General features: G+C 42.7%; 1 protein-coding gene across 5 annotated transcripts; it reads left to right on the plus strand.

The window, feature by feature from the left end:
* The first annotated feature begins 736 nt into the window (after positions 1-736).
* On the plus strand, positions 737-20,977 carry bmf1 (BCL2 modifying factor 1). 5 transcript variants are annotated; one of them, XM_048227254.1, is made up of 5 exons: positions 737-1,337; positions 5,900-6,093; positions 7,982-8,160; positions 15,635-15,732; positions 16,307-16,393. In XM_048227254.1, the coding sequence occupies exons 2-4, from the start codon at positions 5,925-5,927 to the stop codon at positions 15,695-15,697; spliced, it is 411 nt and encodes a 136-aa protein (XP_048083211.1). In that variant the 5' UTR covers positions 737-1,337; positions 5,900-5,924; the 3' UTR covers positions 15,698-15,732; positions 16,307-16,393. The 5 variants fall into 5 exon arrangements, with proteins under 5 accessions (XP_048083211.1, XP_048126907.1, XP_048126908.1 ...); XM_048270950.1 differs by lacking the exon at positions 15,635-15,732 and having other exon boundaries at positions 888-1,337; positions 16,307-20,977; XM_048270951.1 differs by lacking the exons at positions 737-1,337; positions 15,635-15,732 and adding an exon at positions 1,359-2,013 and having other exon boundaries at positions 16,307-20,977.
* Positions 20,978-22,402: the final 1,425 nt, after the last annotated feature.

Raw genomic sequence — 22,402 nt, forward strand, 5'->3', positions numbered from 1 at the left:
GAGAATGCAGGGTCATTCTCTGCCCCCAGCTGCCCGAGTGTTTATTGATCAGTGATACCCCAGGGGGTGGGAGAGAGGGCAGATCATAACAACCAGCACCTGCCCCGGCCTCCCAGCACCACTCTCAAGCCAGCACTGGATTCCAAAGGGGAATAAATAGAGCCTATCAAACAGTGGTGGAATGGGTGCGGCCTTGTTTGTGGGAATGTTACATTCATGTGCTGAGTCTGCTATGCTGAAAGGTAATTAGAAACTGTTACAGCTGTGTTGGGTAGGGCAGTGCACAGTACAAATGGATTGTTTGCCATTCTTGGTAAAGAGCACCTATCCATCAAACAATGGAAATGGGGGGAGGTTGGCATTAGGTTTCAATTTCAGATGAGCTAAATGAGATCAAATAGGCATCTGCCTATACCTGCTGCTAACAATGATCCATATAGCGGATGTCTGCGTTTTGCACCACATATCTGTCATCTTCAGTTAAATACCAACATCTATCTACATGAAATGAGCTGCCTTTAGGCTACTGCGTATGAGTCTATTCTTTCTATTCTCTCTCGCATTTTTCGTTCATTAATACTAACATAACATAACATAACATGCGGGCAAACACAGTCAACACAATCGCAGAGATGTGACAATTTTCATTCATATAGGCAGTTACTGTTGATTTGAGCCTCAGTAAAAGCGGAGGCAGTCGCTGACAGAAAGTGCACTAGTTTTCCCGCTGGGGAATTTCCCATCCACGTGTCTAAATAGGCGGGATCAAAACAAACATTTTGATTGGTTGTTCAAGACGTCAGTCTTCCATCTACCAAATTCTGTCGTGAATATGAAGCAGTGGTAAACATTTCATATTTGTTGAATTGTCGACTGGTATCTATCGAAATAATCACAACATTTTACATCTGGAACATTTTACTGAATTAGTAGGCCTGCCTTATTCAAGGCACATTTGTGATAGTGTAGCCTAGCACATAAGTATTTAACTAAGACAGCCTAAAGTACATTGAGTTAAACATGCAAAAACTAAATAAAATGTATAAAAGTAAAAGACAGCAAAGGCCCATTGACAATTCAACGGATTAACACACTTTAACTTTTCCATTCATTGTTATGGTAGCCTACTGTGACAGGCCCTATTTACTTGTAGGCTGGTCAATGGGAGGAGTATTTTTCTGACGTCGACGGATGAAATGGACATGCTAGTCTACTCACAGCAGAGAACGGAGTAGAACCGCGATAAGCACGACCCTGCTTGCCTGCGTCGCCAACAATCGTGATCTTACAAATACATTTCTGACAAGGAAATACAACGAATTGGAGAACAAACTGAGGTAACGTTAGCTGCTACTGCAATGAACCCAAGCAAATGATCAAAAGCAAAGACATAACGTAACGCTAGTTTTTTTGTCTTTCTTAGTTTCTACATGAACGTTACCTGTATAGTGCTACATATTGAAGTTAGTTACAGAATACCAGTCTTAATGACATACATTTTGTTTGTTTGCTAGCTCGCTTGCTAACGTTAACTTTCATTAACTGGCTCTAGGGTATTTTGGTTTTTAACATGCAGTGCTTGCGAACGAATGTTAAATCACTGGACATTGTTATTCGGTTTTACTGATGACTCACTTGATAGGAAGTATGTTGTTTAGTCAGGCTGCGAAAATTATCATTAACGTTGTTAATCTAGTTAACGTAACTGGTAGACGTTAATGGTGGCTTCGGCAATTTTCGCTAGTAGATCTAGCAGCTAAACCGCCACGATACGGGCAAATAGAAATAGCAACTACCTAGCCAGCGGGCTAATTTAGCCACCGGTAGATTCGTAACGTTAACTGTTAGCGATAAGACAACGGTAACATTGTTAGCACTATTGTACCTGACTCCATATTACCGCGACGGGCAATTTAACAGGTTATTCTGATTAGATTGTTTGGTTTAAATAATCGTTGGAGATATGTCATAAGTTGCCATAATAACATAACATCAACTTGCTTGAAAATGCTGGTACGGAATATTAAGTTATTTGATATTATCAGTGTTCGTTAAACTTTACGTTACTTTAACATAGAATGCTAAGCCTTAACCGTACCGTTAACGTTACTCAGCGATAGACATCGACCCCTCTGCTCCTTAAAGTTTTCTGAACTCACGACGGTCAACATTTAGCTCAACAATTCAACTTGCTAACGTTATCACTAAATTGACACGCTTCTATCAGCTTCCTTGTACTGCATCTTTTTTCATCACAAGTGAACTGATGGGAAACGGCTGTGAACTGACTTGACATTGATGTAACTGTTAAATGTTACATTACTAGGAAAGAGACGTCCCGAACTTTGTCGAAATGATAACGATATAACTATTTGTTTTGGCTGTGGCGAGTGTTGGAAGGGAGAGGCGTTGCTTACTCAAGATGTAATGTGATGTTATTATTATTATTTTTTTTTTTTTTCAATTATTTTTATTATTGTTATTTATTATTATTATTATTATTATTATTATTATTATTATATTGGTTGACGTTAGACATCATACACGTGTAAGTGCCCTTTAATATTAACAATATTTTGCCAAATGGTTTAACATATTTGGCGAAAGAGATTCTATGAAACTTAGCTAGTTCTACCCTTGGAGAAAATCATGGGAGCTAAGTTTAGCAAGGTAACAGTAATATTAACGTTAAACTAGTGATCTTATCTAATTTGTATGACTGCACGCAATGGGTTCACTGAGTTTATGGCCGTGTGTCTTCCCCGGGTCCGGGAAGTCAAACAACTTTAACGTTAGCTAACGTGACTAAAGTCTTTGCGAAGATTTTGGTATATAATCTCTACGGGGCCAGGCCGTTAAATTGAGATTCAGTATACAACCAATTGACTCTGACCACCGCCCTAGTATCCGTCCGTTTCGTTATTAACGCCAAACACCAGCCGTATGATTTAACATTAATTTACAGGTTATACCTAGAACCTTCGGTGCTATCCCCAAATTAACGTTAACATTAGCTGTAACAGGCAAGTTTTCATATCGTGGCACAGTTAATTTAGCAAGCTAACTTGTTTTAAGACGGGGAAAACACATTTCGTAGTTGTTTACCTTTTTCTTTTTTAGCACATGCGTGTATTACGTTACAGAACGGACGGAAAAGTGAAGGGAAAAAACAAAACACAATGCATTTAACGTTACCGTTGTCTGTACACATTTATCCACATTTTGAAAGACAATCTCGATGTCGGTTAGCGTGGAGGGTAAATTTTTAGCCAAGCTGTCATTTCCTGAATTTTGTAGTGAGAAGTTAACATGAGTTGTAGGCGAGCACTTGCGAGTTGTTTAGACACCGCCTGCCAGGGGGTGGTATTATAACGTTTGACAGGGTGGTGGTGAGCTCTTGGTGTCAGCCATATTTCCTATGCTAAAGCTTGTTTTGGGGGGCAACCTATTTTAAATTAAATTAGGCTACCCATTACATTTTAAAATTATAATGACTAAGTGTAGGCCCTTGGCAGAATCCTCTTTCAAACATGCTGAATACGTGGTCTCGTGAGCCGGCATTCCAAAAAAGTATGTAATATGATGCCGCAGCTGTAGCCTACTCAGCGCGTGTGGTAGCCTTCAAGTCGAAAACCAACTAATCTCTCTACCCGTGAACTGATGAACACTTCGAAATGAAATGTTTCTCCTGTTTCATGTTTTGTGTAGTTATTATGATGACCGCGTAGGGTACTTTGATGCAGATCTGCTTACTTTCTTTCTCACATATGCTGGCAGGGTAGGCCGCTACAGAATTAAAATGTGTTCGAGGTTTTACTATAATGAGTTGTAAATGACTAGAATGAATTTAGGCTACAAATCTGCTCTCTGGTTTGAGGCCTGCTGGTACTGATGTTTGACATGTTTGTGGCATGTATGGATGTATGAAGGTATGAGGCTGTGAGAGGCTATGTGTTGTGTTTGCTACGATTAGGAAGGGAATAACAGCGAGAAAGCAAGTGTGTGATGGAGAGTGTATGAGGATGTGAGGTGTCTGAGCAGTTTTGGAGAATTGTTAAGCTGAGCACATCACAGTAAAGGTGTCAGAATGGGCCTTATCAAGTTAGAATGGATAAAGTAGTAAGTAGCAATTATTAGCATGTAATTGCACAAATGGCATGTATGGATTTGTGCTTGTGGATGAGTATGACTGGCATTTGTGTGAGAAGTGAGTGTGTCTTTTTTCAGCAAAGGTGTAGAAGGTCATGTGTTGCCTTGTATTCACACATGTCTGTCAGGGAAAATGCCTGTGTGTGTAGTGACTGAGTGTTTTTTTTGTTTTTTTTTTAGCAAATGTTTATAAGGGAATGTGTAACCCTGTGCTCACCTGTCTGATAGGGAAATTGTGTAGTGTGTGTGTGTGTGTGTGTGTAAATCACACAGGCAGTAGGTCAGTGTGTATTGAGCAGAAGGCAGCAGAGGGAGCTGTGTGTCGCTGAAGCTCTGAATCTCTGAATCTCTTGTCCTGTACTCAAGAGAAATCTCCGGCAACGGCCCTTGCAGCGCTTTCAACTTGGCAGCCGCCTGCAACGAAAATCACCAAAACTCACATCTTTGAACATCAAGCAGCCCCAACACCTCGAAACCTTTTTCTGTCATAGGCCTTGTCCACCAAAACACTCACTAGGGCTGCACGGTGGATTTGGAGAGCAATATGCACGTGCATATGCATGGAAATAAGTTGTCAGAATTGTAGATGGTTTGTAGGAAACAGAATGTCTTATGGAATTACCATCATTTATTTAAAAGCAAGAGAAAAGAAAACAGAAGCAAGTGCCAGGACAATAGCAAAGCCAACACACACACACAAGCACAAGCTTTGCTTTTGGCAGGCTGACAGATGTGTAAAGTGTAAAAAAAAGAGAGAAGTACCATTAAAAAACAGTCGTTATCCATTGGCCGTGGATCTTTTTGTACAAGAAAACTGCTTAAGTTTGACTGTGCCATGTCATGATCGTCTTGCTTGTTGTAGAAGGAACACACACTAGTGTGCGGCCAATGTCATGCCTCTCAATTTATGGCTTTATTGTGCCAAAAAGAGAGAACGTAGGGAAGGCGCTCATTCTCATCGCTTTGCCCAATGTTTGCGCTGGAGTGGCCTTGTTATGGCTGTCTTACTCTCTGTTGGCACTAGACGGGTAAACAATATGGCTGAACTAGTGAATGCTGATTTTGCTGTCACTCACGGAACATTGAGGCTTTGCAGAGTACGGAACGTAGCCACAAGACCTCAGGGCTGAGGAGGGAGAGGGTAAGAAAGATGTATGATTAGGCTCCCGCCAAACGGCAGTCTACGGTTAGGCCTAAATATAGCATTACGAGTCGCCCAACCACAACCAAACGAGTGTGTGGTTTCTTCGTGGTGACAACCTCTGCTATTTAAACCAAATCATACAGAGGCCCCAGCTTAAGCCACACTAATTTCCACCCTGGTATTATTTTGTTGAGCAGAAAGAAATGCTGATTGTTGGCTCCGCAAAGAGTTACTTGAGGTAGCTTTTTTTTGTTTTGTTTTTTTTGTTTTTTATCTTCAAAACCCCTCAGTGAAAATCCAAAAAATCAAAGTCAGGCCACCACACAAAACTCTGGTTGTTTTGTTTAGAAGTGGCACCTGAAACAATCGAGCAGAGAGATCATACTTTCAGATTACATCATTCCTATGTGTTTTGTTTTTAAAACTTTTCATTTTTAACTGTCAGTGAGCTCACACAGATCACATTGGCAAGGATGAGGCCTGTTTGTTTCTCTTTACTGATTGGTTACAAGACACCCCATCTCCAGGCAGCTTGCAGTGGTGTTAATGAGTCCTGGTGGCTAATTGGTTGTGGTTTGTGTACTTCTGTCTTCTGATTGGTCACAGGCAGCCCGACTGTGGCGAGCTCCACATGGAGGATGATGACGAGGATGTTTTTAGGGAGGACTCACTCTGGCACTTACCCTTCAAGGACATCAAGTCGGAGAACAGGGCAACCCAGACGCCTGGCCCCGCCCTGTTGCTAGGCAACGGCATGCTGCCCTGTGGCCTGGCACAGGAGCCAAGACAAGTCTTCCACGGTAAGATGAACCCAAATTCGCATGCACACCACTCAGATAAATGCACCGATAGACTCCCTAATAAATAACTTCATCCTATTCTTAGTGCTGCTGTGTTTGTGGGTTTACCCTGACATGTTTCTGAAGGAGTGTCAACACTGGTGTCAACACTCTATGGTATTTTGACACTCATCATAGAAATGTTGACTTTGATACTAGCCACGGTTTTTGAATCTGGAGGCTTGATCTACTGAAATCCACTGGGTTGTTGCAGCCTGGGATAGCAAATCGGCAACTACTGTCAGCTTTCTTGTTCTTATTGCTGGATGTAAGACTGCCTTGTGTTTATACCTCACGATGCCAAAACAAATCAATGTCAAATGCAACATTTGTTCAGAGCTTAGTAGAGACGGCTTCCTCCCTGAGCGAGAGAGTGAATGAGTCCCAGAGAGTGGAAAAAAAACGTGAGATGGAGAGACTTAAGGGTGTGTGAGATACGCAGATGACTCCCGGCCAGCTAGCGTCTCCTCCTGTCGTAGCCTGAGGCCAGGCGCCACTGAACTGCGAGGACAACACTTTTACAGCCACTCGTTTGCCGCCTCGCGGCTCCGAGGGCCCCCCTCTGGCGTCTGCCGGTCCTGGTCACGTCGGCTTTTATTACCTGAGCGCTTGCTCGCACGGCTGCTTTGCATTGCAAACAACCGTTGGCTCGCTGCCTCGTTGTAACCTTGGCAGACATGGGAACGCTGGTGGGCTGGCTGGCTGGCTGGCAGACAGACTGACTGGCAGGGAGCCCGTGGCTTGTGCCCGGCAGGAGTGGCAGATGCCGTGCCCTGGATGTTGGTCATCCCGTCCGGGGTTGTAGAGCTGTAAATCACTGATTGCGGAACAGCCTCTGGTCTTGACAGGTGGACTAGACAGCGAGGAATGGAAATAGCCAGAGATGATTTCTCCATCTCTGTCTAATGCTGATAGGCTTTGATGGAATAGTTCTGGATGTGTAGTAGGAGTGGAGGGTAGGAGCATACACAGTGATAACTTTGGATGCAAGGGATGTGCAGTAGGAGCATTGCACAATGATCCATGTTGACACATTTTACAGTCACCTTCATTTGCTCATGTACACTTTCATCCCAAGTGAATTATAGTCTTCTGCAGATACATGTTCCATCAGCCTGAGGGCTATCAAGTGATATCGAGTCCATAATTTTGTATTGTTAGCACCTTTTTCTACCACCTACTGGATTTACAATAGCTACAGTATAACTTCATGGTCACTGGTGTGACTTTACCCTCTTGTAACCTGGCCTCTGTGCCAGTCAGTACTTTACACTCTAGACTCGAGCATTTCTCGAATCATGGGGCAACTTCCTCCGAGTGACCATGGCACGCAGGCCCCCGTGACTCACGTGGCTTTCGAAAGCACTGATTTCCTTTTACACACGGCACAAGTATCCGGTCCTGTGTGTCTACAGTCTTGTTTTCACTGCATGCTGGTCGCTTTGTCTGATTTTAATAGTTATGAAACCAGGAGACGGGCATGTGAGCATGTGCGCATTTGGCTGTCTGAGATGTATCAGACAAAGCAGACAGTTTTGGGAGAACGTTTTCTATGCTGTAAAAGCGTGTAAAAGGGTGTGAATTTGGTTGCAGAAAAAAAAAGAGTTGCATCTGACTACTTATTTTATTGGAAGGATGTGCTTATGCATAGTTTTTTTTATTGTGAATTTGTCTCCAGAAATGCTTAAAAAGGGTCTTCAATTTTATTTCCAAAATAAAATCCATCTTGAAAGCTACTGTTAAGCTACTACAAGAGGGGGCAGTGGATGCTGCATAAAGCTGATTACTAGTGAGGAGTAGCATTGCTCTGACATAATCAATTTTGTGTGTGTGACTATGTTGATGGCAGGTAACGCAGCCTTGCGATTACAGTCTGTCCACCTTGAGCGCTTGGGGGAAGCCATGGCTGAAGACCAGTGGGGTCAAGCCCATCGTCCCCAGCAGCCAGCAGCAAGGAGCGTGGAAGTGGAGATCGGCCAGAAACTGCAGATGATTGGAGATCAGTTCCACCAGGAACAACTACAGCTGGTACGTAAAAAACACACACACACACACACACACACACACACACACACACTCAAATCACTTCTCGGAGGATTGTCTCCATCACATCTAAAGACCTCTAAAAAGAAATCATCTGTCACAATCAATGCTGCTAATTGGACTGCACATAACATATCAGTTGCTCATTCTTCATGGAGATAAACGTGTTTGAGGACTCTCAGCTCTACTCACACAGGCCTTGACCTCGGATGTCTTCCCACTTTGGCTCCTGAGTCACATAGAAACGGCTCCAGTTTGGCCTGCATATGCGTCTTGAGCCAGGCTGGGCAGCGGTGCTGATTTGTTGTTGACTCAGGTGGTTTGTCCATCAGCTGCCCGTGACGTGGCTGGTGCCCAGGGGGGACATGAAAGGCCAGAGGGGAGGTTTGGAAGGGAGGTGTGTGGGGTGAGCTAGCCACGGTGCCGGGGCCCGAGGGCAGGCACGTCTGCCTCCGGTGTTTGTGTTGGCCACCACGCTTCCCCCACTGTGTGTGTGTTGGTGAGACCAGCTCCAACCTGGCTCGCTAATTCCCCCGAGACTCGAGGCCTGAGCAGAGGCAGGACGTCCCCTCCACTTTTCCGCTCGCTCTTTCATTCTTGTTGTCTTTCTTTGTTTTTTGTTTTCATTCTTAATTTCCATTCACTCACTTCTCTTTTCCATTCTCACTGCTAACCTCTCACTACTAGCCTCAGGTTTCTCTCTCTAAACCTTCTGCTCTCACTCCCTCTCTCTCTCCTCCAGTGTCATCCATAATGGTGTTCTTCCTGTTTGTTACTGTGGTCCCCTCAGTGTGTTTGCCCTCAGTGATCCTACCATTGGTGGTGTGTGGGAGGTGACGTAAGGCTCACCCTGGTCACAGTGACATGATCCAGCAGCCAGAGTTATTGAGGTGTGTGTGTGTGTGTGTGTGTGTGTGTGTGTGTTTGTCTGTGGTGGCCATCCTTGATGCGGATGAGTTGCGATTTTGGTCAGGTTGCCTTGAGTCATTATTTTAACTGCTTGAAAATCAAAAGAAGGATCACAGTTCATTGCCTCAACCACAGACACACAAGCATGCACACTCACTCTTTAAAACTCTTGCTTCTCTGACACTCTCTGACACACACACACTCTCTCTCTCTCTCTCACTCACACACACACACACACACACACACACACACACACACACACACAAGTGTACATTCACTCTCTTGCCTCTCTGATACACACTTGCTGGGTGTGTTGGAGGGCATCGAGTTTGGCCAGGGCTGTGGAGTTGGCTAGGGCTCTGAGGGGGTTGGATGTTGGTGAGGTGTGTGTGTGTGTTAGTGAGGATGTTTTTGTGCTTGGGTAAGCGTGAGTGTGGGGGAGTTGAGGTTTTTGAGGTGTGTGTATGTGTTTGCATGCATATATGTGTTTATGTGAATCTGTGTGTGTGTGAGTGTGGGGGTATGAGGAACAGCTGTGGTTTGGGAGTCTCCAGCAAGTCCTGCCCTAGCCGTCAGGAGCGCCCACAAGAGACGCCCTAATAAGAGGCTTTGCTCCACATCCCTCAGGGCCTACCCATGCGCCGCCACCAAGCCCTGTGTGTGTGTGCGTGTTTCAGCTCCACTGCACCAGTGGACAGGAAGGCTCTGTGGCAATGCCAGCCTGAAGTCGATGCCAACTGCAGTCGAAACTGAGATAGTAAAGCCACTGCCCTGTGACATGGAGATGACCAACAGTGACCACAGTTGGTAATCTGCTGTTATCAGATATATATCTAACTCTTTTTTTTTTTTTTTTTTTTTTTTTTTTGTGTTTGCCCAGTCCATTGTTTGCCTCAAGACGGGGCTTTTCCTCTGACAGGGACATAAGTAGCCTAATCCACCTCAGCTCTTTGCAGGATTCACTAGGCCTTGTTTCTGTTCAGCTTGAATCCCTCGGGCACTCATCATCATCCTCTCTCCCTCCTTCAATGAAGAATTGGCATACCTGTTGTCTGCTCTTGTTGAAAACAATATTCTTTGATACTATCGGGATTCTTTGGTAAATGCTCTTGTGAGAACCCTCTGATTAAGTATTATTTATTTATTTATTTATCTATCTATCTTTTTATTTATTTATAGTGTGAAAATCATCATCTGTGTGGGAAGAAAGATCTGAAATCTGCGTCTCTGTGTGTGAAAGACTGAGCAAGAAACCTCTGACACCTCTGATCACAGTTAGTAGGCACAGCGGCCCTCTTGTCCATACTGCGCAGACTGGATAGGTGATATAGGTGACCTCCTGTCCATACTGTGCAGACTGTGGATAGGTATATATGTAGATATATAGGTAGATATGGGTATATAGGTAGATATGGGCCTGTTCTGGTAAGCCGGCAGTGGCAAGACTATCAGCAGTGGCAAGACTATCGACATCAGCCGGTGGTATTGCCGGTGACTGATCATTAGGGTTGCAAAGGGTGGGACATTACTGCTAAATTTCTGGAAACGTTCCCGATAATCCCGTTAATTCCCATGGAAAGTTTCCAACTTCCTGGAACCCTACTGATCATGAGGTTATCCGGATGAGCCTAAACTGTGTGTGTATTGTGTTTGTTTGTCTGTCAATGTGAGTGGGTCTGTGTCTGTCTCTCTGTTTGTCTGTCTGGCTGGCTGGCTGTCTGTCTTTGTATGTGTGTGTGTGTGACTGGCTGGCTGGCTGGCTGGCTGTGTGTGAGTGTTTGTGGTCAGTGTGATCAGCACAGCACAGCACAGCACAAGGCTACTGCTGATCTTGGCTCTGTGGTGATGTTGTGCAATTAACTGTTCAGCAGTGAGGTAGGTAAGAGCCCTCAGGCAGCTCATGAACATTGCAACTGCATCTCTCTCTATCTTCCTTCCTCTCACTATATTGGCATGACTAAAGATACAATATTGCCAAAGTCTCTCTCTCTCTCTCTCTCTCTCTCTCTCTCTCTCTCTCTTTATTTATCTTCTTCTGTGTCTCAACTTGTGTTTTTCTCCTTGTCTGCCTGCTTCCCTCTCTTTCCCTCACTTCGTTTTCACCTCATTCTTTCTTTCCCTCTCTTCTATCCATCTCATTTTTTTCTGTTTCCCTCTCCCCCCCTCCCCCTCTCTTTCTCTCTCTATTTGTCTTTCCTTGTATCTCTAGTCATATCTCTCTCCTTGTCTGGCTCTGTCTGTGCCTCTCCCTCCCTGCCTTCCCCCTCCCTCTCTTGCAATCTCTCTGTGTTGTTATCTCAAGTTCAAGTTCATTTCAGTGTTTCTCTCTCTGAGGTTGTAGATATGCCTCTTTGTTCACAACCTGAACAATGTCTGTGTGTTCACAAACTTTGAGAGTCTGTCAAACAGCACGTCTCTCTCTCTCTCTCTCTTGCTCACTCACTCAGGAGTTTTATCTCACATTGCCATACTTTTTTGTTTATATCTGCACTCTAGTGCTCCACTTGTCTCTCCAGTCTTGTATCTGTTGTTTTCTTATTTCTTTCTCTTCCTCTCTCTTTCTCTTAAACAAATCCCTCTCTCTTCGTCAGACATCAGTGTGGTTTTTCTGATGTTCCATTAGACGTCCAGCCCTTTGGTGTGTTCAACGGCGAGGTCTTGGTTGTTGTTCCTGAGCCCTCTCTATTTCCCCTCTCTCTTCCTCCTCTCTTTCTCTTCCTCCCTCCCTGTTATCTCTTTCTCTCTCTCTCTCTCTGTAGAGTGCCTGAGGCATGGCCGTGGATTAAGTCTCTTAGAAGTCAATGTGAGGCATAGGGCCGCTGACAGATAAATTGCTCCTCACTCTGACAGTGACGCTTCAGACCCATGGGCAACTTTAGTGTGTGTGTGTGAGACTCGAAGAGCTTCAGCAGCAGGTAGTAGCTGTCATCGAGTGTGTGTGTGAGAGGCGAACTCAGGCGAGAGGCAGAATTAGGTTTCAGGATTTTTTTTTTTTTTTTATCTGATCTTTTTTCTCTCTTTCACTCCCTCCTTCTCTTTCCCATAGGGAGTTATCCTGCTGCCTTCAGAATGAGTGCTGAAAGCAGATTAAATGTCTAGTATGAGTGCATTAGATATGTGTGTGTGTGTGTGTGTGTGTGTCTGTAGTGTCAGGCAGTGTCTCCTTATCTTCATTCAGCAGTCACAGTTGCTCTTAGGGATCTCACACACACACACACACGTGTGTGTTTACAACTTCAGCTGTGCTTTGGGGAGGAAAGCGGCAGAAGAGAAGTGGGGTTGGGGGGGGGGGGGGGGGAAGGGCTACGCTTTGAGTCACACTTCCTGCTGACGGTCTAGTAGTGCGTCGCTGTGCACACAGGAGAGGAACCACGATGTCACCGCTCTGGAGGAAAACAACCCCCACACACACACACACACACACACACACACACACACACCAAAACAAACCCGCCCCCCTAGCCAGCCTTGCGTGAGAGTGGGGATCAAACTTGCTTTGTCACCATCATCACAAGTATAGGAGTTCTGTTGAGTAACTCTGGGATTAACAGATAAAACCAACGTTATTAGCTCCAGTGTGTGTGTTTCTTGTTTGTGTGGAAGAATTGTCATTGTGGTTGGTTGGGTGTATGTATTATGAGCACACATGTGTCATGTTTGCACGTGTGTTTGTTTTGCCAAGATTCAGCAAGTTGCTAGGCGCCAGCTGTTTATGGCCACTTACGTATATTTGCCATCAGCTTGTGTGAGTATGTATACGTGTGTGTGTGTGTGGATGGTGAAAGGCATTGATTGAGTATGCAGCTGTGTGTCTGCTGTTTATGAGCGCTCTGCTGATAAGCAACTGGTGTTTCAGGACGTGTGTGAGGTGAGCTGGGCAGCCTGCATGGGCATGTGATAAGGGTGAAGGCCACAGTGACGACACAGAGTGTCTGGGTAAACTCAGGTCTGCCCTTATCAGCAAAGTGCATTTAGATTCAGACACAATTCTGACAGTTTAAGCCACATGACTAGGGTACCTGTAGCACACATACATACATACACACACACACACACACACACACACACACACACACACACACACACACACACACACACACACACACACACACACACAGAGATGTACACAAACGGAAACATTCATATTGTCACACAGATGCACAGAGACGGACACGTACTGCAAACCCACAGTTAGATCAACAGATAGCATCCAGAGACGAGCAGACTGGCCCTTGCACGTTGTGTTGTAAGTGCTTGAGTGATGCTCACACATGACAGTCACACACACACTACCAAACATGTTAATAAGTCAAGTCAATTTATTTATATAGCACATATATTTATATAGCACACATATTTTATGCAACAGGATTGACTCACACTCACATACACACCAATAGACACTTTTCATATCTAACAACGGACTCGCGCATGACAAAGCCCATAGATCTTGGGGCTCTAAAGGTCACTGGCAATAACAGGAGGGACTTTCTGGAAGTTTCTTTATCAGGCTGTGTGGTTTAAGGGCACGACCCTGCGCTGACGTACAAGCTTGCTGAGTACTAGGCTTTGACAGTGTTTGAGTTTCGTGTTTCCTCATTTGTGTTTACAGTGGAAACATTTCTCTTAAAAGACTGCTTGGTGTGTCTGTGTGTGCGTGTCTGTGTTTGTATTGTACTATCATAATTGATTTACACCAGCAAAACTCTACTAGCAGAATTTCAGACACTGATTTAGTTATCTTTTTGTTGATTTAATCCTGTTGAAACACTCAGTACAGGTGGTATTCTCTTAAAGGTGCAGTCAGGGATTGTGCAGGAAGTTGCGTTTGTTTGTGTTTGATTATTGCTGAATGTGACAAAAAATGTTACGGGCTTGAAATCGTGCAAAATCCCTGACTGCACCTTTAACTTGGCCTACACTTACACATTAAGGGCTGAGACAAACATTTACATTTATTCATGTAGACGACACTTTTATCTAAGGCAGCTTATAAATAAAGACTGAAATTCAAGCTACAATGCTAATGTTATTCTCCTGAATGTAGTCTGACCATGCTATTGTTATTATGTTATTGATTGAAGGAACATTATTGTTTATTATTACTATTTTCCTTCATTCAACATCATTGTTTATTTCATTAGGCTATTGATTGAATTGACATTGTTGTTTATTTTGCTATTCTCCCTAATGTAGTCTGACCAACATTAAATTTAAATTGTTCCCTGTTAAATTTAAGTATTATATTTGTATTTGTATGTCGCCTTGGACAAAGGCGTCTGCCAAATGCCATAACCATAACCAAAAGGAAACCTTGTACATAGACATCTAGACACATCTAGACACTATGATCTATACACTTAAACTACACAAGGACACCCACATATAAAAGGGCTTAAACATACAGCTTAAGTCTACCAGACACAGAGTTGCAAGGTGTTTATTTATCACCTGATGAAGACCTCATTGTAGTGTTGCTGTGCTTATCAAGCTATCTACCTGAGCACTAGAGGGTTGTGTTCAGATGTTGCTTTTACTAAGGGGCATGTCAGATGGCTTGGGATGCACTTAACACTGTTCCTTCATTAACTGGAGGAAATGGATCCAGCCTCCAGACAGAGACACAAGTCGATGCCCAAATGTCTGCCACAGATTATGGGGAAATGCTTTTTTGATTTGGGTGAATGCATTTTATTTGTTCTCATTGTCATAACACATCAGGATCAAATCCACAGTAACTCGAGTGTTCTTGTGTCGGCTTTCAAATACACACTGCAGTGGGTGACTACATCTCCCCCTCCTCCCCAACACACACTCACAAGGCTCCCTGCAGAGCTGCAGTTGGGGGTGGCAGTTCTCTGGTCGTTTTTTCCCCCTTCATTTTTATGTTGCCTTCCCACACAGAGCGGCACAGCAGCGTAAGCCAGCCAGCCCGCGCCCATGAGGAGTCAGCGAGGGTGCTGGCGCAAGCTTATGCAACGCTCTGCAATGTTTGTCCTAGTGTCTGGGAGCCAATGGAAGCCCGCCTCCGCGAAACAATGAAGGAAGCCCAGAAGTCGGGAACAGAAAATGCGTGGGCGCAAAAGTGCTTTATTACCAGCCTATTTTTAGCCTTTTCCTGAATGCCGAGTGCATGGTGTTTTCAGATTTACCATCTACGATGACCGTTATTACTGTTATTCTACAGATTAGAATTAAGGATGGTATTTTCATGGCACCTGCATTGTCAGTCTATGGCCACTGACAGACATGTCCACACATGTCTCTAGAAAGTCCTGAAAGTACCCCCCTCGCTCGCTCGCTCGCGTGGAGTTTTATGGGCTGTCTTTAAAGGGGGCTGATATCGTATCAGCGTTGGCTGTCTCACCAGGTTCAGAGCCAAAGCAGCAGCACTCCTCTCTCAAGACGCACACACATATACTAATCACACACAGATGCACACAGACACATGCACATAAACATTGCCCAAATCTTTTCACTGACTGCACAGTAACCCCCCTCACCCCTCCTTAATCCTGTTTGTTAAAATTGTCTTATCTGTGCTTGTCAGTGGTACTGCTGGCTTTATCCTCAGGCTAATCTCTCCATCCAGTCAGAGTGGCAGCCACATTGATGTGTGTGAGAAGTCGCTTTTGCACACTTCCCTCGGTAGGCATTCATGTCTGGGGAAGACTGTAGTGTGGATGTATGATATAAGCTATCTATAGAGAACTGTGTAATATATATATATAATAGCTATATATAAGCTTAGTGTGTGTGCGTGTGTGTACACAGTCTAATAAAATGTGTGTATACAGTACTTGTATCTAAGCATCATATCTGAAAGCCTCCCTTAGGGTAGCCTAGGTCAAACAGCAGTGTTTGGCATGCCTGAGTTACTCTCCCTGACTCAAACTGAGAGGAGTGTAATATTTGACTAGTGTGTCCTTGACAAACATAAATGAGTTGGCAGTGAATGCTGGGGCAGGTGTGTTCACAGTGGAATTACACAGTGTTACAAACACAGCTACAAGATGATTTTCTTCACTAAGTCATTATAAGTGATTCATGTGAAATTACAATTGTCATGTCATGGTGTTGCTGACTTGCATGTCAACAATGTCAACTTTCCACCCTTCATTATTATTGTGAACAGTGTGTCATTAAAAATTGACATTGCTCAACCTGTTGTCTCCTGCATTCATCATCATCGATTCTCATCATTCTTTTGTTTTGTTTACAGTTTCAGAGAAACCAAAGACAACAGCAGCAGCCAGTTTTGTGGCGTCTGGCATGGGCTCTGTACACCCTGCTCTTTGAGAGACCGGCGGGCGAAGGGCCGAGGTGAGACGGACTATGCTGACCAGCCACCACCACGGGCCAGACCGCCCGGTCCCACTCAGCGTGGCAGGGACCACCAATGGCACTGTCCAAGATTCAACACGGGTTTGGAGAAGGAAAAGAAGGAGAGGAAGAAAAAGAGCAAGGGAGCAACAGAGAGATGAGCAAAAAGGAGATGCTGGTTGACTGCAGGTCGGGGAACCCATGTCTCTTTTCTACTGTTTTTCTTAATAACCCCCACCCCCTGAGGATGAGGTGTTTTTTCTCTCCAAGTAGAAGATGATGCCATGCTGTTCACAAGATTTTTCTATTCCTATTTTCATAAAAAAAGACACACAAAAAAGAAAAAAGTAGTGAGAAAAAAGGAAAGTGTGGAGGTGGTATTTTGTACAGTATATTGTTCTTGTTTTATTGTTTGCACTTCCATATATGTACTTCTTGAATGACCTCCGTATGTCTTGGGAATGCCTTATTGTCCCCATGCCACCATGGAATGACTGAGGAGAAGGAAAAGAAAGAAAATGATTGGGTGGCATGGCGTTCTGAAATCTCCCAGGAAACCAATCAACTTGACAACCAACTAATCTCCAAAGAGGCTGTTTTTTTTGTGTGTATGTTGTATTTCTTCCCTCTTTTTTCAGAACAAACTGTTTTGCACCTCAGCTTGTCCTGTTACTTTTTTTTCAACAAGATGTTAATATTATTTGTTCTTTCTTCAACTTCTTGGTGTGTACGAGTGTTTTTGGTTTTATTCTCAGTGTCTGATTATTTTTTTGTTTTTTATTTGTTTTGAAATATTAAGTCTTTAATGGATTCAAGTTCCAGTTTGTTGTATTAGTTATTGTGCCATGCATGGCATCATGAAGTACGTCATGGTAGGTGTGGGCTTAATCCATAAGGATTAGAAAACTGGTGATATTCCTACTGTAGATATGAAAGGCAGATTAAATAATCCAACTCAGTATCTCTCCAGAGAGTCTCTCCTGGTGTCTGCTTGCGTAAGGAGACCCAAAAGTGCTCCCCGCTCCTCATAGTCTTTTGGGGTTACAACTACTCCTGTCTTTGTGCCCCTATGAAATGAAAGAGTAGCATGAGAAGGCCAGAACATTTTTGTCATACAACCGGCAGAATCCCAGATGAGCTTCGGAATCCATTTTGCTTGCACTAGTGTACGTCTGCCAAGGGTGATTGATTTTAATCAGAAAGCATGTTGTTTTTATTGTTACCTTTTTATGATAATTGTTTTTATTTTTTGTTTTGGTCAGGGAAGCAGAACCTCTTAGGGATGATTTGTTCTGAATGAATGTGTTGAAGTATGATTGAAATAGTATCATTATATTTGCATTATATTTGATTAACGTAAACCTCTCAAAGTGTGTAATGAAGGTGACTAAAAACATGTTTTATTTCTTACAATTATTTTTTTGTTTTGTTTTTCCCAAGAGACCTGACTGTTTTTACTCCCCCCAATTCAGATCAGACAAAAGAGTAAACATATCCAGAGCAGAGCAGAGAAAAATGTTGTCTTGTTGAAACTTCTATATACCACGAAAACCAGTCCACTGAATGCAGTTATTTCAACTATTCAAATTGATAAATTTATATAGGTGCGTACCCCCTGTCCCCCCAAGATGTTTTTGAAGTGTGCTCATCTTTGTTGCCAGTTGGAGAGACTCCAAACAACTTGAGTGTTTGGTGCTTGAGCAATACTGTGCAAACAAATCTGTGAATCGACTGCATCTTTTTTTTCCTCAGGATGTGTATCTGGGCTTTTGTAATTAACAAAAAAAAAGTATATGACTATATACCTTTTCAGGTGATTTGTTAAACGGTGCAGTGGTGTAATTGTTGAATATAAATGACCACTACTTTTCTGCCTTTAAAACATTCTTTTTACAAGACTAGAGGAGAAAATCTCCAGAAGAGAGAATTGAACTGTAATTATTGTTATAATGTTTTTGGCATGTTTGAAGACACTGATTCATTCTCGTCAATGCTGTTATTTGTGTTTCTTTTGTTTGTTTGTTTGTTTGTTTTCTATTTTGTGTTGCCTTATTCTTTTTTTATTGCGTTCTTTTCCAACTTCATGTCCCAAGTTTGAGTAGTCCACATGCTATGTCTTATGTTATCACTTGGAAGAGATTTCTTCACCTCCAATCGCCACCTTTTACACACCTTTGGTCCATTTGGAGGAAATAACCTCATGTTGATGATTTAGCAATTCATATAGTTGTAGCAGATTCAGTTCTGGGTGAGATTATGCAGCCTGTGCCGTTTTAAACATCTCACAAAGTTGCTTTCTTTTCAATGGCCACTGTGTACAACCTTGGGTACATGAGTATGGTACAATAGATGATCTTGTGGATGTTGATGTAGCTGTAGGTTGGTGACTATTGCGTTGAGAGCTATTGGAGGCAGAATCTACATTTGAAGCTTGTTCGACATTAGGAGAGGAGTTGAAAGTTGTAGTTGTTTCCTGCAAATTTTGAACGCTGAGCCAGTTAATTGTCCTTGTAGCTCTGCCTCTCTATCTCTCGCTTTTTCCCCATCTTAGTCTTGCTGTGTCACCATACCAAATTCTTTCTGGACCCTGTGTATGTGGACTACTTCCAAAACTTCTTTAGGACATTTTGTGTTTCACTTGTTAATTTTTTTTTATTTATTTTTTGTTTTGTTCTTTTTTCTCTTATTTATTGTTTGTATATTTGCCCATTTGCTACTGTATACATTCATTTGTGCAATTTCTTGACTTTTTTTTTTTTTTTTTTATTCTTAGATTTGTATATATTGTATTTGTGTTTCTCTGCTGAATGGTAGGGGCCATGCATTGCCTGATTGTTTCTTGGGAGTACATTCTTATGTCCAGAATCTCAGTTGTGTTCACTCAAAACAAACAACCGAATTTTTAAGTTTTACAATCAACTGAAAATTTCATTATCATAAAACATGGAATTAATTTTGTATGTCAGTGGATGGTCTACAACGACCTTAAAATCAGAAGGGCCAACACTTGATTTGAGAAACTCACATGAGACGCAGACCTACGTGAACAAGTTTAATTGCCAGTGACATGTTTGTTCTGTGGTACGTGTATGAAAATAATCATAAAGACGAAAAAATCTGGAACGAGCTGAAGGTTAGTTGATTTTTTTGCCCCCGGAAAGCTGTGCCTTTATCTTGGCGTGGCGTGTCGAGGTGTGTTCTTTGTTAAGTGATGTGTCTCCACATAAAACCATGAAGGACCAAGCTTTCCCTTCAACCACTAGCTCAAAGCCCGCTGAAGCCCTGTACACTGAAATTAGCAGCTCAAGATGCTGTTTGACACTCTGCCTTTGTTAGTTATCATTGCACATACAAGTGTTACCCTCGTATTTTAGTAAATCATCAAGTTAGTCATTACAAGTTGACCACAGTGATTATTTCACTTCGAAAAAATGGTGGCACTGACAGTAGTGTTGTACAAACTATGTCCAATTGTTCTGTGAAGTCACTGGGCATTGGTTATTGGTTAGACTTTGTTGTTTGTTTTCTACACTTTTTCAATTGACATGCACTGGAAAAAAAAGTCTGACACTCACGTGTTTAATCCCTGACTGTTGTAGCAAAACATACATACATGCATTTTATTTAATCTGACCATCAGGTGCCAGACAAGCAATGTCCTGTGTTATATCTGTATGGACTGGACTTGACATTCTTTGTGCACTCCCTGAAGTGTAGTCTACTATTAGGTTGAGATGTCACCCAGTGTTAGTGTTGTTTTTGTGGGATCAGGGGGAGGTTCAGTGGAGGAGAGAGGCCCACAAGAACAGTCAGTTTAGTATTGAAAACCGTCAGTGTCTTGGAGTATCACTATTTTTTTTGTCCATTGTAATTCAACAAAAATACCTGAGGAAGAATGAATCTTAAATGTTTTTTTTACATGCAAGCAGTTCCTTGCTCATGCCTTTTTCTGACTTTTTTAAAACTTTCATACATCTGCTTTTTAGAGGCAGTTTTGGCCTATAAATTGTTTTTAATACCTTTTGGAATTTCTATGAAACATCAAATGAAATCAAGGGCTTTTTTTTTTTTTTTTTTAAAGAAAGGAAATTAACTTACAACATTCCTTGCTGAATGAATTTTGGTGTGGAAAGGGCGGTACGGGCTTGTAAGATTCAATTTTTATAGCAATTTTTAAACTACAAAAAAGCATAAGATTTTACTTAAATTGGCACATATTAAGCATTGGCATAAAAGAAAAAACATACTGTTAGTTACATTTATTGCTGAAATCCTTGAAGTTGCCTTCGTTTCATACAGGTTTAACAAAGTCTTGAGGCTCACACATACTCTATACCAAGAAATGAGACCCAGCAAAAATGTAGCATTTTTGTAAACTTTGACTGTGTGTCTTCGAGACTGTACTGTGCACTCATTACTATTGTTTCCCTGGTTTTTATACAGTATGGAGGTCTAGACTATTTGTTATATAGTGCAATATGCTGTACATAAGAGCTTTTCTCAGAAAGACTTCAATTTTTTGTTGTTTAATTGGTACATTTTTTTTTCAATAAAATGTATTAAACTAAAAGATTGGAGTGTCTCCTTTTCTTCCAGGCATATATGATTTTCCTTACTTTACTGTGTACACAGAGGGTAACTTCTATACATAACACTCACATACAAACACATAACACTCTCATACAAACACAAAATACACACACCACCTCTGTCACTTCCCTTCTTTTTTCCTCTATCCTATTTTTCATGCTCCATCTTTCTTTCTCTTACTTCCTCCCTCCATCTCAGTGTCTGGTGTGTATCCTGCTGTAACGGGCATCTCTGTGGGCACCCAGGCGTTTGGCAGCGCTTGGCCTGCGGCCTCCCCCTCCTGCTGTGAGGTCATTAATTCACTGGCCCCAGTCAAGCCTCCTGACCAGGCTAATGACTTCCAGTCACTCCACAAAGTGACGCACACAGACACACCATACATACACCATACACATGCTATCCCAATATTCACATGCATGCAAGCACACATCTCTCAGTCAGAGGTGTTGGTAAAGAAAAAAAACACACACAGGCATTCGGGTATGATGGGACTTAAATAGGAGTGTTGTGAAACAAACGTATACATACACACATGCATGTTTTTAGCAGTGTGGTAACAACCAACACAATCAAAGCATGTACAGTATGTATGCAAACCAATACTTGCATGCAAACCAAAACAGTGATCCATGTGGGGCTAGCCCAGCTACACACATGAACTCGGTCTCACTCTTATGATAATTGGCGAACTAATGTGCACAATACCAACTCTGACCTGTGCCCTAACCTCCTACTACATTGTGGAGGGCTATGTAGTGTTTACATCCATCCCCTGCTCAGTTTAAATTAATGTCATTTTCTTGCCAGAGGTCATGGCTGGTAGATAGAAGCTGGCTCTGGTTAATGGTCAGATGTGCAGATCTGGGCCAGACAGACACCACAGTTCACATCGTCATCTGAGTGTAATCTGGCAAAGCAAAGAGGTCACTGAGCCTTGATCCCTGATAACCCTAATGTATGTTTGGCTGCCCAAGTGAAGTCGCAACAAACCACCAAAACATAGCAGCCATGCTTCTCGGCAGAGATTAACTCTCATTAGGGTGGCTTTGAGTTAATTAACGACATTAACCAAAACATGTTTGGTTAATCTTGCTCTGTAGACAGAAAGCAGATAAAAATTACACCACTCCAATCCTTTGTGTGTTAGTGTTAAAGAAATGCTTCAACACACACACACACACACACACACATATACAAAAAGTAAAAAAAAAAAAAAACATTACACTGCTAGAGAAATCTGTTTTTGTTCTCCTGAGCCGTAGCAGCTGGAGAGGCAACTCTGGTTACAGCTGTTGTTTTGTTTAAAGCTGTAACCCGCAGGTACGCAGTTCCAGGTCTCTCTCTCTCTCTCTTACTATCGCGTGGCAGACCTGTTGTTCAGCACTGTCAGGTATGCTTTCGCACC

This window comes from Alosa alosa, chromosome 19 (genome assembly GCF_017589495.1).
Source record: "Alosa alosa isolate M-15738 ecotype Scorff River chromosome 19, AALO_Geno_1.1, whole genome shotgun sequence".
In the NCBI taxonomy this organism is placed as follows: Eukaryota; Metazoa; Chordata; class Actinopteri; order Clupeiformes; family Clupeidae; genus Alosa; species Alosa alosa.

Coding starts and splice junctions, on each gene's coding strand:
- bmf1 (XM_048270950.1), top strand. CDS start 5,925: ATGGAGGATGATGACGAGGATGTTTTTAGGGAGGACTCACTCTGGCAC. Junction 6,094..7,981: donor GCCAAGACAAGTCTTCCACG/GTAAGATGAACC, acceptor TGTTGATGGCAG/GTAACGCAGCCTTGCGATTA. Junction 8,161..16,306: donor ACCAGGAACAACTACAGCTG/GTACGTAAAAAA, acceptor TTTTGTTTACAG/TTTCAGAGAAACCAAAGACA.